The 19,282-nt window shown below is 40.6% G+C and overlaps 1 protein-coding gene across 1 annotated transcript in view; it reads left to right on the top strand.

Moving 5' to 3' along the window:
• reln (reelin) overlaps positions 1-19,282 on the top strand; it is a 610,589-nt gene that overhangs the window by 218,096 nt on the left and 373,211 nt on the right. The window contains exons 8-10 of the mRNA XM_053678020.1: positions 16,522-16,573; positions 17,450-17,546; positions 17,920-18,160. Of these exons, the coding sequence (XP_053533995.1) occupies positions 16,522-16,573; positions 17,450-17,546; positions 17,920-18,160 (390 nt within the window). The remainder of the gene's footprint in view (positions 1-16,521; positions 16,574-17,449; positions 17,547-17,919; positions 18,161-19,282) is intronic.

Below are 19,282 nucleotides of genomic sequence, written 5' to 3'. Positions count from 1 at the left end.
AGATCTGAAAATTGCATTTTCATTTTAAAATGTTCTCCATCTATATTGGTGTTTTTAAAACATTTTCCAAAAATTGCTTGTCCACACTGAAACGGCTGAAAGCACTTATATCCCTATAATGCACATGCATAAGACATAAAAGCTTCGGCCTGCATCATTTCCGTCAGGCGTTTATTTAAAAATGCAATCTGAAGGTTGTATAAAGTGACATTAACCTTTAACAACGCTATCAATGATATTTAACAACTGCAGTACATCGTCCACCATCTTGTTTGTTTTGAGTTACATGGGTCACATGACTGCATCACATGACTTAAAATTTCATCATTTTTTAATATCTCTGTTTAATCAGTCCACACTGAAACACTAAAATGGCGTTTTCAAATTTATCCACTTATCCACTTTCAAATTTATCCATGTTGCGTGAGCGTTACACTGGGGGAACTCATGTGTTATCGGTATCTGTGTAAAATCGCGCCTATTTATAGGCCTTCCATGGTCAGGTTATGTGACATATCGCGCATTGTGTGAACATAAAATGGCGCCTGTAAGCCACGTCATAAGCTTCTCTTGGTCTGAAGTGCAGATGCAATTTACAGGCATACCCCAGTATGACAAAGCTATGTAATGTCTTGTTCCCTTTTCAGGGAATGGGGTCACTTGCATAACCCAGATGTTTCCTTTCAAAGGGAACTCAACGTTGTGTGAGCTCCATGCTGTGGGAACGAGTATACCCACTCTGTCATACTGAGGGTATGGCCTGTCACAGAGGCTCCATCAATAGGGGTGTGGCTGGCCAAAATGATGTCCACGTAGACCCTAACTGTAGAAGTAGCCAACCTTGCTGAGAAACCTTCCTGTAAGAACTCCAGGACTGTAGCCATTGCTCAGTTTACTGGGTCTGACTGACATGCCTTGCATTTAACATGGTCTCTACAACATCGGTTGAGGGACCTGAATCTATGAGCTAGTGCGCTTCATGGGCCAGATTCACAGTTTCCATAGTTCCATCCGAGGGTGTTAAAATCAACCCTCTGGCTTGAGACAATAGATCCCTGCGAACGGGAATCTTCCAGGGAGTGCGGTCCAGTAGAGATATTGCCTTGGCATTTGGAATTTTAACATGGTTTTTGTTGCAGTGTTATTAGAGAACTTTGTCATTTACACAGATGCAAGTAGTACGTAGGTACTCATGCCATATACTGTTGGAAAGCTAAGAATATTGTGATTCGACTGTTATAAACCATTTAAAGATACAATCACAACAGCAGCTACAATCAACAATTTTTATCCTAGGTATGTGTACATGGTTACCAAGGGCCCTTTGAAGTCTCCAAAAGTTTTCGGTAAAAAATTTGGTAGAAACGCATGAACATGTCCTAAGAAAAATGTGTAAAATATTAATTTTCTTTGGTATTGATATCAAATTTGAACTTGGACTAGGAAAGGCTTCATTCTGTGGTTTAATTGTGTTTTCCAGCTAATAGGTCCCAGGTGTAAGCATCCGTATACAAATAAAATAAATAAAAAATCAGGTCGGAAAAAAAAAAAAACCCTTCGGTTTCAGTGTGTTAAAACTTCTATTACTCAATAGCAGTAGCACTTACCATGATTCTGACTTCTGGAGATAAAAGCTTCAGAGTGGCACCTTTCAAAAGAGACCAAAACCATTCATGTACTCCAAATGGTTCAAGAACAGCTTTAATTTTAATTTTGGTATGCCTTGGTTAAGCATTTTAGGCAAATTTTACTGAAACTCTAAGAGGATATTAACTCTTATGATTAAACATATATGAGCTTGCCAATAACGCCAAACTGTAATACTGAATGAATGTATGCAGCGTAGACCACACAGCTGCAGAACATACATCCTGTAAGGGTACCCCTTAAATAAAGCCTTTGAGGAAGTATAGCGAGACCATGCGCCTCATAAGCAGTAGAGATTGCTTCCACTATCCAGAGATGTGCTGCTTTGATGCAGCATCACCTCTACTGTCACTGCCAAACAGACCAGCAACTGTTCTGACTTACACTACTGGCCGGAGCGGTACAAGGAGGCCTCACTAGACATGGTAGGTGCAATCTTCCTTGTTCCATTGTAAGGAATGGAGGAGAGGAGAAAGCCTGCTACACCACAGGCTGGGCAGCAGACATGGGTACGTAGAAATAATCCAGCCTAGGATATGGGGAGACCTTGGCTAATCCAGGGGCAAAGTCATGGCAGGAAGCGGCAACAGAAATGTCAGGGCCAGCCAAAAGAGCTACCTTTAGAGTCAGAAGCTTGTCAGAAGCTGTCTGCAGATGGGCCTCAGCCATCTGACACCATGCATAAACCTCGAAGTTAGAGGAGGTTGCCCCACAGAGGCTTCATCAATAGAGGCATGGCAAGCTGAAATGGCAGCCACGTAGACCCTAATTGTAGAAGGAGCCAACCCTGCTGAGAAGCATTCCTGGACTATAGCTATAGCGGGTCTCGCTGGTGTTCCTCAGACCATGACAAAGAACTTGCCACCTGAATGCATACAATTTCTCATGGATGGTGCTCTAGCATTTAACATGGTCTCTATAACCTTGATTGAGAGGCCATGTATGAGCTGGTGCCCCTCAGGGGCCAGACTCACAGTTTCCATAGTTCTGGCCGATAAATCAACATTCCGGCTTGAGACAATAGCTCCCTGTGTCAATCAAACCTATTAGCAGGATGTGACTGTGGCCGTCCAGTCCACCTGGCTTTCTGCGGGGGGATGCAGGCTGCCACACTCACTTTCTGTGCCTCCCTCACAATTCAGCAGGTCTGCCTGCCTGCAACACTGCTATTGTATGCTGAGACCCACAAGCAAGACCCACTGCCACATAGGCTTCGCCAACCAAAGCTGAAATAGTGTTACACAACCTGGATGATAAAGCCGGCCCCCCTGATTTTGCTGCTGTCAATGGAGAGAGGTGGCTCGCAAGCACCACCTCCACATTTGGTATAGTAAAATAGCCATACTGTCTATCTGTCACAATGGCCAAATAATCCATCCTTGTGGGGTTATAAACACGGTTCTTCCAAGAAGACTACGGACTATGGAATTTATATTTCTACATATTAGCCATGACACTTCATGGTGCACTTCCAGCTCACGCAACATTTGAGTTCCCTTTGAAAGGGAACTCCATGTTCACTGGACCACAACGCTGTCTTAGTGTGGATGGAAGGCCAAAATGTAGAGAGAAAGATGAGTTTTCAAATTTATCCAGATTAATGTGGATATAGCCTAAGCAGTTTGTTAAATGCTTGTTTTGTCAATATATGGTATCGGCTTGTGAGACTTTACAGGATAAGGGCTAGGTTGTTGGCATGGGGCCCGTTCATGCACGTACTATATGATAAATGACTCGTGTCATCAATTCACTAAGACTAAAAATAGATGGTCATGGTAACATTAGTTAGATATATATGAAAGGATTCTTAGGCGATTAATGTCTGTATATGTGTATTGCCTATTAGTATGCTAGAATATTGAACACAGTCGTGCCTAGGTACCATTAGATGTTGTTATTTCAAATTAAAGAGGAGGTGCAGCCATTACTGGCAAATTGGCACAGGAAATTCACCACAATGATAACTGTCCCTCAAGCTATGCTAAAATTGGCAAAATTAACTGACAGCACAAAAGTGTCAATTATGATTACTGTCCACGTAATATTATGGCAGTTTCAAACTACAGACATTCAGTAATTCATATGTTATTCATCCAGTAATTGTTAATGACTGGTGACAACAGTCTACATTTCCTTACATATGTAAAAGTTAAGTACATTTCCAGTGTGAGGTTGGTGAAATATTGTCTTTGACTATACACTATATGGCCAAAAGTAAACATCCCAGTCAAGGCTTTGTGCTGGACACTTCCACTTCAACCTGGGCAAACCATGTCTTCATGGACCTTGCTTTGTACACAGGGGCACTGTCATGCTGGAACAGGTTTGGGCTAGGCCTCAATTTCCAACCATAATTGGTTGCATGGCTTCGGATGAAAGCCATATACAGGACAAGATTCTGAGGTGTTAACCAAAGTTTGGGCCATAATCAGAAATAGAGGACAGAACTACGGTCAGAGAACTATTTCCCAGGAGCCATAAGTCTTATGATGAAATTTGGCTTACAGTATCTCTTGGTTGGCTCTCACCACTTGATTTGGGCACACTGGGGAGGAGTGTGCCCAAATGACGGGCTTGTCTTGTAGACGTGGTGGCACATATTTTTGCTGGTCGAGCGCTGGGAGGGTATTCATTGCTCCGGGACGTTGTCAATCATTTTGTCCACCACCCAAGTTTAAACAGAATGGGAAGGTGGTAAGATAGCTCCTCAGTCTGTTCTTGAGGAGGAGTAGGGTATAAACATGAGAGGAAGTCAGGTTTAGTGTTCTTGGAGACAAGAACAGGATACAAGAGAGTGAACTGGAACCTGATATAGAATAGTGCCCACCATGCTTATCGAGAGTCCAGCCTTTTAGCTGTCTTTATATATTCCATGTTCTAGTTGTCTGTGTAGATCATGAATGGAAGCAGCACCCCCTCTAGCCAGTGTTTCCACTCTTCCAGGGCCAACATAACTGCCAGGAGCTCCCTGTTACCAATGTCACAGTTCTGTTCAGTTGAAGATAATGACGCATCTACCTCAACACTGGATTTCTTGGAGGGTCAGGATGTTTCAAGATGGGGGCTATAGTGAATGCCTTCTTGAGATGGTTGAATACTTGTTATGCAGCTGTGTTCCATCAGAGCTTTTTGTACCCCTTCTTAAGCAATGAGGTGAGGGGCAATGTCATGGATTTGAAACCCTGGAGGAATCTCCTGTAGAAATTCCTGAACCCCAGGAACTGCTGCATCACTTTTACAGTTATTGGAACAGGTCACTCATTCAAAGATGTGACCTTACGCTCATCCATGACACTCTCAATGGTGCAGTCATATGGACAATGGGGAGGAAGATTACTGGTCTTGGCTTTACTGAAAACTCCTTGAACTCCTGATACAGAGGGGGAATGAACCTGTAGCTGGTGAAGTGGATGCAGCAAGGAGATTAGGGGACTGAAGACAATGAGTGAGACTGTGGGTGAACCAGTATGTCCTGGCAAATCCCATGGGAATCTCAACACATCAAGTACTTGTTCATGACTGTGATTAATAGGAATAGTCGTTCTTTGTGCAGGGTGCTGACACAAATCAAGAAGGGTTCAGTGCAGTAGGTGATTGATATTCCTCCTATGGGCCCACCATCCAGAGCTTGAACATGTAAGGGGTGTTGGAGCAGATGAGCATGCAGCTGCTCCCAGCTGCTCCAGAGTCGATCATGGCTGAAAGAGTATATGGCAGCAGGAGCATGGTCAATCGACACCTGTGGAGAGAAAGGAGGCAAGTCAAACCAGTGTCTTATTACCGCAGGTCTATTTATTTGTGTCTCTTTGAGGGAGAGGGAGGGGGGGGGGAGAGAAAGAGAGAGAGAGAAAGAGAGAGAGAGAGAGAGAGAGAGAGAGCGAGAGAGATAGATACCACCTTGCAGAAATGCACACACATACTAACTGAATCACACCAGATTTTGTCATTCACAAACAGATGGCTTGGTAAAGTAGTTAAATCAAACAGTAAAAAACATGATTCGTAAGTTCGTTCACGGGGGATACTCGAAATTGGGACAAGTGGCTTGAGCCCCTATTATTTGCAGTATGAGAGGTCCCACAACTCTCTGTGGGATTTTCCCTATTTTAATTATTGTACAGGTGGAAGCCCTCCAGCATCTTGGATGTCATTAGGGAAAACTGGGAAGATGGAGTTTCTAACAGTAAAAATGAAATTCAGTACATTCTGGACCTGGGAGGAAAAAGTCTTACTACACATGTCGAGCTCTAAATTACTTGCAAAGTGGCAAGGACCCGTTGAGGTCATACGGCAATTTGGAGAAGTCAACTTTGATGTCAAGCAAATGGATAGAGGTAATGCACATCAAATATACCACCTCAATCTATTGAAACCATGGTGAGAGCTGGTTCCTTGGTCCTTATACTTGGTCATTTACTTATTGAGGAAAATGATACAATATTATATATCTGTGAGTTGCAAAAGTACATGAACCTTTGCTTCCAGTATCTGGTTTGACCCCCTTGTGCAGCAATAACTGCAACTCCTTGAGTTCGCGGGTATAATTCAGAATTCACTGTTTCATCAATGATGGCAAGCTGTCCTGGCCTATATTCAGCAAATATTTCATGTTTCACAAATGGGATAAGGTTCTTATGCTGGAATGCAGTGTTCTCCTGTCTCCAAACATAACGCTTCTCATTTAAACCAAAAATTCTATTTTGGTGTCATCTGTCCACAAAACATTTTTCCATACCCTTCTGGCTTTGCCCATGTGATCTTTAGCAAACTGCAGATGGACAGCAATGTTCTTTTTGGGGAGCAGAGGCTTTCTCCTTGCAATCCTGCCATGCATGCCATTGTTGTTCAGTGTTCTCCTCATGGTGGACTCATGAACAGTAACATTAGCCAATGTGAGAGAAGCCTTTAGTTGCCTAGAAATTGCCCTGGGTTTCTTTGTGAGCTCGTGAACCGTCACGTCTTGCTCTTGGAGTGATCTTTGTTGGTCTACCACTCCTGGGGATGGTAACAATGGTCTTGAATTTCCTTCTTTTGTACACAGTCTGTCTGAATGTGAATTGGTGGAATCCAAACTCTTTAGAGATGGTTTTGTAATCTTTTCTAGCCTGAAGAGCATCAACAACTCTTTTTATGAGGTCCTCAGAAATCTCCTTTGTTCATGCCATGATGCATTTCCATAACATGTGTTGTGAAGGGTTAGACTTATAGAGCCCTATTATTATATCGCTATTCTTTAAATAAAACAGGCAACTCACTCAAGCCTGATTGTCATCTCATTAATTGAAAACACCTGACTCTAATTTCACCATCAAATTAACTGCTAATCCTAGAGGTTATGCTCACAGATATGTAATATTGCATCATTTTCTTTAAAAAATAAATGGCCAAGTATAACATTTGTGTCTACTTTGTTTAATTGGGTTCCCTTTACTTTTACTTTTAGCACTTCCGTGAAAATCTGATTATGTTTTAGGTCATATTTATCCAAGTGATATTATATAATATATTATATAATATATCGAAAATTCTAAATGTTGCACAAACTTTCAAGCACTCCTGTATCTACAGATGGTTGGGAATGTACAGATATACATACAGTGTCCTCCACTTATTTTGGCACCCTTGGTAAATATGAGCAAAGAAGCATGTGAAAAATTGTCTTTATTATTTAACCTTTTGATCTTTTGTTTAAAAAAAAATAAATCACAAAAACACTCTGCTCCCATTGATATCAAACATCTGCAAACAAAACACAGATTCATCCAAAAAAAAAAAAAATCTTTGTTAAATATATGTGCAACAATTATTGACACACTTTTAGTTAATATTTTGTGCTACCTTCCTTTTCCAAGATAACAGCTCTGAGTTTTCTCCTATGATGCCTCACCAGTAAGGGGACTGGTATGGCCATAACAGGACCTTGATATTGTGATCAGTAAACCATTTTTGTGTTGATTTTGATGTATGTTTTGGATAATTATCCTGCTGGAAGATCCAACCACGGCCCCTTTTAAGATTTCTGGCAATGGCAATCAGGTTTTCACTTACTATCTGTAGATATTTGATGCCATGTATCCTAATAAAATGGCCAGGTCCTCTGACAGATGAACAGCCCTAAAACATTAGTCACCACCATATTTAGCCATGGGCATGAGGTACTTTTTCCATATGGCTACCTCCTCTGTGTGCGCGAAAACCACCTCTGTTTTTTTATTGCCAAAAAGCATTATTTTAGTTCATCTGACCATATAACTCGATCCCATTTGAAGTTCCAGTAGTGTCTGGCAAACTGAAGACGCTTGAGTTTGTTTTTGGGTGAGAGTAGAGGTTTTTTGCTTGAAACTGTTCCAAACAACTTCTGGTGATGTAGGTGACTTTGGATTTTAGTTGGAGACTTTCTTACTTTCAGACTTTGGAGATCTTCTGACCCCAAGATGTAACTAACTTCTGCAATTCTCCAGCTGTGATCCTTGGAGATTTTTTTTGGCCACTCGAACCATCCTCTTCACAGTGTCTTGAGACAATATAGACACACATCCAATTCCAGGTTGATTCATTACATTTTCAGTTGACTGGAACTTCTTAATTATTGCCCTGATGGTGGAAATTTTCAATGCTTTTGCTATATTCTTATAGCCACTTCCCATTTTGTGAAGCTCAACAACTCTTTGCCACACAGCTACAGTATCTCACAAAAGTGAGCACACCCCTCACATTTTTGTAAATATTTGATTATATCTTGGGCGCACGGTGGCTTAGTGGTTAGCACGTTCGCCTCACACCTCCAGGGTCCGGGCCATGTGTGTGCGGAGTTTGCATGTTCTCCCCGTGCTGTGGGGGTTTCCTCCGGGTAGTCCGGTTTCCTCCCCCAGTCCAAAGACATGCATGGTAGGCTGATTGTCGTGTCTAAAGTGTCCGTAGTGTATGAATGGGTGTGTGAGTGTGTATGTGATTGTGCCCTGCGATGGACTGGCACCCTGTCCAGGGTGTACCCCACCCTGTTGTTCCCTGGGATAGGCTCCAGGTTCCCCCGTGACCCTGAAGACGGAGTGAGCAGTAGAAGATGGATGGATGGGTGGATGATTATATCTTTTTATGTGACAACACTGAAGAAATAACACTTTGCTGCAGTGTAAAGTAGTGAGTGTACAGCTTGTGTAACAGTGTAAATTTGTTGTCCCCTCAAAATAACTCAACACACAGCCATTTTAATGTATAAACCACTGGCATCAAAAGTGAGTACACCCCTAAGTGAAAATGTCCAAATTGGGCCCAAAGTGTAAATATTTTGTGTGGCCACCATTATTTTCCAGCACTGCCTTAACCCTCTTGGGCATGGAGTTCACCAGAGCTTCAGAAGTTGCCAATGGAGTCCTCTTCCACTCCTCCATGATGACATAATGGAGCTGGTGGATGTTAGAGACGTTGTGCTCCTCCACCTTCCGTTTGAGGATGCCCCACAGATGCTCAATAGGGTTTAGTCCATCACCTTCACCATCAGCTTCTTTAGCAAGGCAGTGGTCATCTTGGAGGTGTGTTTGGGGTCGTTATCATGCAGGAATCCTGCCCTGCGGCCCAGTATCCAAAGGGAGGGGATCATGTTCTGCTTCAGTATGTCACAGTACATGTTGGCATTCATGGTTCCCTCAATGAACTGTAGCTCCCCAGTACCAGCAGCACTCATGCAGCACCAGACCATGACACTCCCACCACCATGCTTGACTGTAGGCAAGACGCACTTGTCTTTGTACTCCTCACCTGGTTGCCGCCACACATGCTTGACACCATCTGAACCAAATAAGTTTATCTTGGTCTCATCAGATCACAGGACATGGTTCCAGCAATCCATGTCCTTAGTCTGCTTGTCTTCAACAAACTGCTTGCGGGCTTACTTGTGCATCATCTTTAGAAGAGGCTTCCTTTTGGGACGACAGCCATGCAGACCAATTTGATGCAGTCTGAGCACCGACAGGTTGACCCCCACCCCTTCAACCTCTGCAGCAATGCTGGCAGCACTCATATGTCTATTTCCCAAAGACAACCTCTGGATATGATGCTCAGCACGAGCACTCAACTTCTTTGGTCGACCATGGCGAGGCATGTTCTGAGTGGAACCTGTCCTGTTAAACTGCTGTATGGTCTTGGCCACCGTGCTGCAGCTCAGTGTCAGGGTCTTGGCAATCTTCTTATAGCCTAGGCTATCTTTATGTAGAGCAACAATTATTTTTTTCAGACCCTCAGAGAGTTCTTTGCCGTGAGGTGCCATGTTGAACTTCCAGTGACCAGTATGAGGGAGTGTGAGAGCGATGACACCAAATTTAGCACACCTGCTCCCCATTCACACCTGAGACCTTGTAACACTAACAAGTCACATTACACTGGGGAGAGAAAATGGCTAATTGGGCCCAATTTGGACATTTTCAGTTAGGGGTGTACTCACTTTTGTTGCCAGTGGTTTAGACATTAATGGCTTTGTGTTGAGGGGACAGCAAATATACACTGTTACACAAGCTGTTCACTCACTACTTTACATTGTAGCAAAGTGTAATTTCTTCAGTGTTGTCACATGAAAAGATATAATCAAATATTTACAAAAATGTGAGGGGTGTACTCACTTTTGAGAGATACTGTATATTCCTTGGTCTTGCCCATTGTGATGAATGTCTAAGTGAATTTGACCTATGTGTTACCTCATATTTATATCTCTGTGCAACAGGAAGTCATGGTTGATCAATTTCCTGTTCCTAGTCACCCTGGAGCACTAGGTGTAAATTTTGTGAAAATGTAATATACTTCAAATATATTTTTCTCTTAAGAATTCATAGGGGTGCCATTAATTGTTTCACACCTATATTTAGCAGTTGTGTTTTTTTTTTTTTTTTTATAAACCTGTGTTGTGTTTGCAATTGTTTTGATATCCATGAGAGCGGAGCATTTTTGTGATTTTTTTTTTTTTTTTTTTAAGAAAAGATCAAACGGTTAAACAATAAGGACAATTTTTCACAGCCTTCTTTGCTCATATTTAAGGGTGCCAATATTAATGGAGGGCACTGTATGTACAGAAGAGTGTGAATAGTATATACAACAGTATGGACAGATGGTTGTGCTGTAGTGTGTTCATCTACCACTCAGGGATGAGCTGTTGTACAGTGTTATGGTGAATGGTAAGAATGAATTCCTAAAACATTCTTTATGGCAGTGGAGCTGAATGACTCTGTTGGAAAATGAGCTCTGGTGTCTTTGTTGTGTGTCATGAAGGGGGTGGGATGAATTGTCCATGATGGAGAGCAGTAGATGGAGAGCAGATAGTTTGGAACTATCCAATGATTGTTCTAGCCTTGCGAATGAGTTTATTGATCCTGCTGGCATGTCTGACACTAATGCTGCTGCCCCAGCAGATGACAGCATAGTAGATGGGGTTTGCGACCACAGAGTGGTAGCATCTTGGTGCATACATTGAAAATAGAGTATAGAATTATCGGAAAATAGAGTTTGCGCATCCCCTTCTTATACACAGTATCTGTGTTGGTCCTCCAGTCCAATCTGTTGTTCAAGTAGAGACCAAATACTTGTAGTGCTTAACAATTCCAACCTCCTCACTCATGATGTTTATGGGCTTGGTCACAGTTTTTGATCTAAAATCCACCACTATCTCCTTGGTCTTTTTTAAATTTTTTATTAAGGAGCAAAGTATTCCTGCTGCACCACTCCACAAAGTTTTCCACCAGATCCCTGTACATTGACTCCTTCCCATCTCTAATACATGTCACCACCGTAGAGTCATCAGAGAACTTCTGCTGTTATACTTTAAATTTGAGGTATACAGACTGAACAGAAATGGAGACAGGCCAGTTCCCTGTGGCACTCGTGTTGATAACCACCACATCAGACAGGGAGCTCCCCAAACTGGGGCCTAACCAACAGATAGTCAAACATCCTTCGCAGCTATTCACTCTATAGAAGTGGTTGTATAGTATTAAAGGCACTGGAGAAAAAAAAAAAAAAAGATGATTCTCACACTACCACCCCTACCATCCAAATAAGAGTAAGCATGCTGTAGCAGGTAGATGACAGCATCATTCACACCCACATGAGGCTGATGAGCAAACTGAAGAGGATCTAGAGCATGTTTCTCAGGTACCGACACCAAACAAGATGTATTCCATAGCACCAGTATCCTTTCCTGCATCAGGCTCAGGTTAAAGATGCATTGTAGGATACCAGAAAGCTGGTTAGCACAGGACCTTTGGACAGATACAATCAGGGCCTGCAGCCTTGCCTTGGTGAAGTTGCTCCAGCTGTCTTCTAACCTGGCTGATCTTCACAGTCATGCAGGAAAGTGTGGTCATCCCTGTGGTGGTTGGAATTGGGGAGATGTGATCAGGATTGCTCAGCAATGGGGGTCAAAGTAGGGGTTGATTTTGTGTCCGAGATGAGAAGACTCCTCCAGTTTGGGAATGCCCAGCTAGGGGTCCTGTGCTGAACCTGTTAAAAAAACACATTCAGCTCATTGGCGCCGTCCAGTCTGCCTCCACTGCTGATGGTCTTTAATGTTGAAGTCTCTAATCTGTTTCATGCTCAACCACACATGTTTATGCTCAACCACACACCCCTTTATGTTGTTTTGCTGGAGTTTATTTTGCAGCTTTTATCTGTAAGAGTCCTTACACTCTGTCAGTCTCGCCTTCAGGTCGTGATGTACCCTTTTCAGCTCATCCTTGTCACCAGACCTGGAGGCTCTTTTCTTTTTATTCAACAGATACTTCAGGTCACTGGTGATCCAAGGCTTATTATTAGGAAAACACCATACAGTTCTGGTTGGGATGGTGGTATCTTCACAAAACATTTATGTAGTCTGTAATGCAGTCAGTAATGTTATTTATATCATCCCCATGTGGCTTGCATAATGCATCCCAATCCTTCCCGATACCACCTCCTCACAGTCCTTGTGGGGACAGGCTGCCTTTGAACTGTAGGAACAAACAGAGTTGTTAGCAAGATGAGGTTATGGGATGATCTAACAAGTGGGGCCAGGGCAACAAACTGGTGGAAAGTTTTGAGAGTGGTGTCCAGATTTACATGGTAAAAGTCTCCAGTAATGGCCACAAAAGGTTCAGGGTGTTGAGACTATAACCTAGCAACAGTGGCATGTTTTGCATCAAATGCCACTTCCTCATCAGCTGACTGTCAAATGTAAACACTGATCAGTATGGCAGAAGATAATTCATATGGCAAGTAATATGGACAAATTCCCACAGCTAAAAGTTCAATGTCCAAAAAGTGTGTGACACTTTTCGACACTGGACATAATCAAGGGGTACTGTCAGATTCCCTTGACTCTAATATCTCGAGAAAAACTGCCCATATCACTCCCTTTGGGTTACACCAATTTGTCACTTTTCCGTTTTGGCTGTTTGGAGCCCCAGCAATGTTTCAACGTCTCATGGTCAGAATCCTCCACCCGTACAGTGCATATACCACTGCTGCTGCTCTCCAATGAGATGGCCTTGGGTTGCCTGTTGCCAGTCCAGCATAGCTGTTGGATGCATGATGATAAACTTTTCATAGCGAAGATGCTGATTCTGGTGTTGATGCTGATTCTGGTGTTGGTGAAAATGTTGCATGTTAATTTGCATATCATTGTCTGCATTTGATTTAAATATTTTATCACCCTATAAACTCTTCATATCATCTAAACAAATATTGGATCAGCTCGGTTCAATACACAGAACCTTATTTACAGCAGGAGAAATAAGTATTGGATGTGTCAAAATTCTTTTCAGTAAATATATTTCCTATTAGGCTTTTCACATGAAATTTTCAAGAGTCATCAGTATTAACCCAAGAATTCCACACATATAAAGAATTCACAGCATTAAAGTCCATAAATAAAGTTATGTGTAATAAAGTGTAATGATACAGGTAAAAAGTATTGAACATGCTAACTGAAATTTATTTATTACTTGGTAGAGGAGCCTTTGTTTGTAATGACAGCTTCAAGAGGGTCCCTGTATGAAGAAATTAATCAGCCTCAATATTCAGGTGTGATTTTGGCACATTCTTCTAAGCACACTGTCTTTAAATCTTGTTCAATTGGATTCAAGTCAGGTGATTGACTGGGCCATTCTAACACCTTGATTTTTTTCCCCCTAAAACCAATTGAGGTTTGCTGTATGCTTTGGACTGTTGTCCTGCTGGGATATTCAACCACGTCTTCATCATCTTGGTGGATGGCAGCAGATCCTCAAGAATCTCCCGGTAAAGGGCTCCATTCATCGTTCCTTCAATTATATGAAGTCTGCCAGTACCATGTGATGAAAAACAGCCACACACTATGATGCTTCCACCTCCAAACTTCACTGTTAGTATAGTGTTTTTAGGGTGATGTGCAGTGCCATTTCTTCTCCAAACATTTTGTGTAGTATGACAGCCAAAAAGCTCAACTTTGCTATCGTCTGAACAGACTACATCTCTCAGTATTTCATAGGCTTGTCCAAATGAGTTGTAGCAAACTTTAAACAAGCTTCGATCTGCCTTTTCTTTAGTAATGGAATCTTGCGGGTTGAGCATGCATAGAGGCCATGGTGGTGGAGTGCATTGCCTATTGTTTTCTCTCTAACGATGGCACCTGCTGCCTCCAAGTGTTTCTGGAGCTCTTTCCAAGTGGTCCTTGGCTCTTGGGCTACTCTTCTGACTCCCTGGTCAGAAATCTTGCGAGGAGCTCCTGTGCGTGGCCGGTTGATGACGGAGTAATATTGCTTCCAGATGCAGATAATGCCCCAGTGGTGCTTACTGGATGATTTAAGAAGTTTTTAAATACATCTATATCTGATTCCATCAATGTTTGCAACAATAAGGTTGCGAAGGTCTTGGGACAGCTCTTTACTTTGACCCATCATGAGATGTATCTTGTGTGACACCTTGGTAATGAAAAGCCTTTTTATAGACCCTCAATTTACTAACCCAGCTGATATTAATTTTCACAGATAGGAGGTATAATTACTTAATTATTTCAGCTGGTTCCTTGCCTTACCTTGTCTTGGAGAACTACTGTTTCTTAGTGTGTCCAATAGTTTTTTTCCTGTGTCATTCCACTTTATTATACATAACTTTATTTATGGACTTTAATGTTGTGAATTCTTTATATTTCCGGATTTCCTGAGTTAATACTGTTTTGATTTGACTTTTGAAAAAAGTTTGACGCGTCCAATACTTATTTCCCCCACTGTATGTCGTGTAAGGGGGTCCTTTTTAATCCTTGAAGATTATAGCTTATGCTGTTTCTTGGCATTATGTAAACACAAATAGAACACATGTACATAAATTTAATACAATTTATCAGCTCATACAGTCATGTGAAAAAACAAGTACACCCCATGGAAATTGTTGGATTTTTTGACATATTTGGACAAGCAAACATTTGAGCATCTTTGAAACAGTGACTATTAGTAAAGTTGATATACTTGCCAAAACCAAAAGAAAAAAAATAGTGTTTTTAATCATTTATTCAACCGAAACATTAATAGATGTGATATTCTTCTGTGAAAAAAGTAAGAACACCCTTGACCTCAGAAGCTAGTATTGCCTGCTTAAGAAGAAACAACTTCTTGTAGGCATTTTGAAGAGTTGTCCACCATGCTTGCTGGAATTTTGGACCACTCTTCTATGCAATGTTCTTTCAGCTGCAAGACTTTTGGGAGTTTTCTTGCATGTACTGCTCGTTTAAAATCCTCACACAATATTTCAATGGAATTAAAATCCAGGCTTTGACTAAGCCATTCCATAACCCTCCATTTCTTCTTTTTGAGCCATTCCTTGGTGGATTTGCTAGTGTGCTGAGGATCATTATCCTGTTCAAAGGTGCACTTTTAGTTCAACTTCAGCTTTTGGACAGATGGCCTCATATTACCTTCAAGCACTCTTTGATATGATGCAGAATTTATGGTTCAATCAATGAATGCAAGCTGTCCAGTCCCTGAGGCAGTGAAGCAACCCCAAACCATAACATTTCCACCACTGTGCTTCACAGTTGGTATGAGGTGCTTCTCCTGAAAAACTGTCTTTGGTCTGCGCCAAACATGTCTGCAAGCAACTGCATCTTTGATTTGTCTGTCCAGAGCTTTTTCCTGGCACGCCTCCCATGCAGGTCAAATTTGTGCAATCTATTTCTGATTGTAGAACCATGCACTTTGACACCAACAGTTGCAAGACTTACTAGCAGATCCTGTAATAAAATTTGGGAGTTCTTGGAGACTTCATTTTGCATCAAAAGGTGTGCTCTTGGGCTGGATTTGCTGGAATGGCCAGTCCTGGACAAATCCACAGTCGTTTGAAATCTTTGCCAGATTTTTTAAATCCCTTGCCAGACTCATGGGCATCCACAACATTTTTTGTGAAGGCCTTACAGATCTCAATAACAAAGGGAGCACCAGACACTAAATATGAGATGGGTATATATTAGACAGGTTCTACCTGCACTCCCTAAGCAGGTTCTAATCACTGGAACCCAGTCTTGAACACCTGATTCTAATTTTATGGATTTAATGTGATAAAGGTAGAGGTGTACTTACTTTTTCCAGGTGACTGATCTGTTTCTTGTTCATTTAAATTGTGAAAATTACTACAAAATGTCAATTTTATGTGTCATTTGATAGCATGTGTAAAGTATTAATAGGCACTGTTTCAAAGAGGATCAAATGTTTACTTGTCCAAATATGTAAAAAAAAAAAAAATGCCAATGATTTACATGGTTTATACTTGTTTTTTTCACATGACTGTAGGAAAAAGTAGATTTTTTGCTTGGATTTTGATATAACTTGGGTTTTATATCAAAAAGTGGATTTTGATATAACTTGGGTTCTGTTGTTGGTTTAGATCACAGTGGCTCTTAATACAACCACTGCCTCAGTACTACAGTTTGCACTGGGTAAGTAATAAATTGTATATAAACTCAATGCATAACTAACTGTATGTATGCATGGTAAATACATTTCACTTTTGTTTAAAATGTGGATCATATTCTGCATGAATTATGTAAAACATACAGTAAAATACAATTTATAATCTTAAAATGAAATCCTAAAGTCATATTTTTTAAGAGCTCCATAAACCTAAATTAAGGCTAATTATATAAATTTCAGTCATTAGGGCAGTATAATTATGCTAGATAGTCTACTAGATTTTTGAAAACACAATTTACACAGATCTTCATTCATCTCCTGTTAATGGAAAAGAGGAGACAATTCATATTAAGCATATTAAGATACATGCTGAAAAACAGATCTGTAGACATGAGTCCCACACTGTTAATGCTATATCAATGGTATCCTCTGAAGTATTATAATCAATCCTTATTAATAACAATTTACCATGATATCTCTTCATAATTCAAAATAATCCACGTTTTAGTCTCCATCTGTAATTTATCTTAAATCTTGATCTTCAGTTATATCTTTAGTCCTCCTTCTTAAAAACTCCAATATTATTGTCACAATCAGCCTGCCTCAGAATTTCCCTCATGCACCACATACCCCAGAGCAATTGAGGTTCAGTCATTGATTTCTGTAGCTCTACAGTGTTGAGGACATACATTTTTCATGGCCAGATTGAGTAGGGAAGGTAGGGTACTCAGAATACCAATGGATTATAGCCACCCCATGAAAGGAGATGGAAATAATAGGTGGAAAATTATCCATGGCATTCAGTTTAGCTTGATGCTAATACATTAAATATTCTATCTAGGTATTAGTAAGCTTATCCTGTTCTTGTTAAAATGTTTTTGGATGGATGTGTTTTTATTTAGGCTCTGGATCCTGCCGTTTCAGTTATTCAGATCCCAGCATAACTGTCTCCTATAGACTGAACATTTCAAGTGGTTGGACTACCTTGGAGAAGATCAGGTTTCTCCTTAATCCTCCTTGCACAGACATCCAGCCACAATAACCCCCTAGATCAGTTGTTATGCAATACAACTTTTTTCCAGTATTGTGCTGATTTTCTGTCAGCTGCAGTAGTTTTTATTCTATACTGGAAATGTACTATATTTTAATATATAGTATAAAGTGTGATATATATATATATATATATATATATATATATATATATATATATATATATATATATATATATATATATATATATATATATGGAAATATAAATTTCATTGTCAACAAGACTATTCAGTCCATCAAACTTGATCTTTATAGAAATTTGTTGAACTTTGTTTATTGCTCAATTAAATTAATGATCTTTCAATGTCTCTCTCTTTTCTAGAGCACCTACAAACAGCAGCACAGTGGTGCATCTGCTTACAGTGCCACCAACCTTTAAGGGAGAGGCTGTGCACCTGAGGTGGTCCCAGGAGGCTGCATTGGGGCCTAATGGCTATGAGTCTTGCTGGGGACTGGATAATATACTACTGGTCAACATTGCCCACAAACCCACACTACTGGAGGATAACCTTGATCCTCCTGATACTGCCAACTGGATCTTTTTTCCTGGAGCAACTGTAAAGGTTACATATATAAACACACAGATTTAAAGGGTTTGTGAATATACAGTGCCCTCCAATAATATTGTCACCCTTGGTAAATATGAGCCAAGAAAGCTGTGAAAATTGTCTGTTTACCCTCTTGTTAAAAAAAAATTGCAGAAATACTCTGCTCTTATGGATATCAAATAACTGCAAACACAACACAGGTTTATAAAAATATATATATTTTTGTTAAATATAGGTGTACAACAATTAATGCTACCCCCATGAATTTGTATGAGAAAAAGATATTGAAGTATATTCCCATTGATATTTAAATTCTTTATTAGTACAGCTGGGTGACTAGGAGCAGGAAATTGTTCAACCATGACTTCCTGTTTCACAGGGGTATAACATATAGGCCAAATTCCCTTAGTCATTCATCACAATGGTTAAGATCAAGGACTATAGCTTTGATGTGCGGCAAGATGTTGAGCTTCACAAAATGGGAAGTGGCTATAAGAATATAGCAAAAGCATTGAAAATGCCCATTTCCACAATCAGGGAAATAATTAAGAAGTTCCAGTGAACTGTAAATGTTATGAATCAACCTGGAATTGGATGTATGTCAATATTGTCTCAACGCACTGTGAAGAGGATGGTTTCAGTGGCCAAAAAATCTCCAAGGATCACAGCTGGAGACATGCAGAAGTTAGTTGCATCTTGGGGTCAGAAATTCTCCAAAACTACAATCCGAAGTCACCTACATCACCAGAAGTTGTTCGGAAAGGCTTCAAAATAAAGCCTCTACTCTCATCTAAAACCAAATTCAAGTGTCTTCAGTTTTCCAGACACTACTGCAACTTCAAATGAGCTCAGGTTCTATGGTCAGATGAAAGCAAGATAAAGTTTTTTAACTTTAAACACCAGAAGTGGTTTTGGCACACACAGAAAGGTAACCATATGGAAAAGTACCTGTGGATCTGGATAGGAGAGATTCTGTATGGAGGAATGGTCTCAAATCCCTTGTCATGTATTCTCCAACCTCATCAGACATTATAGGAGAAGACTCAGAGCTGGTGTCTTCGCAAAGTGAGCTAGCACAAAGTAAAAGGGTGCCAGTAATTGTTGCACACCTATATTTAACAAAGATTTTATTTATTT

Source organism: Ictalurus punctatus, chromosome 4 (genome assembly GCF_001660625.3).
Source record: "Ictalurus punctatus breed USDA103 chromosome 4, Coco_2.0, whole genome shotgun sequence".
NCBI classification, from domain to species: Eukaryota; Metazoa; Chordata; class Actinopteri; order Siluriformes; family Ictaluridae; genus Ictalurus; species Ictalurus punctatus.
The sequence above is the reverse complement of the archived record's forward strand: the minus strand, read 5'-3'. Positions and strand labels throughout refer to the sequence as shown.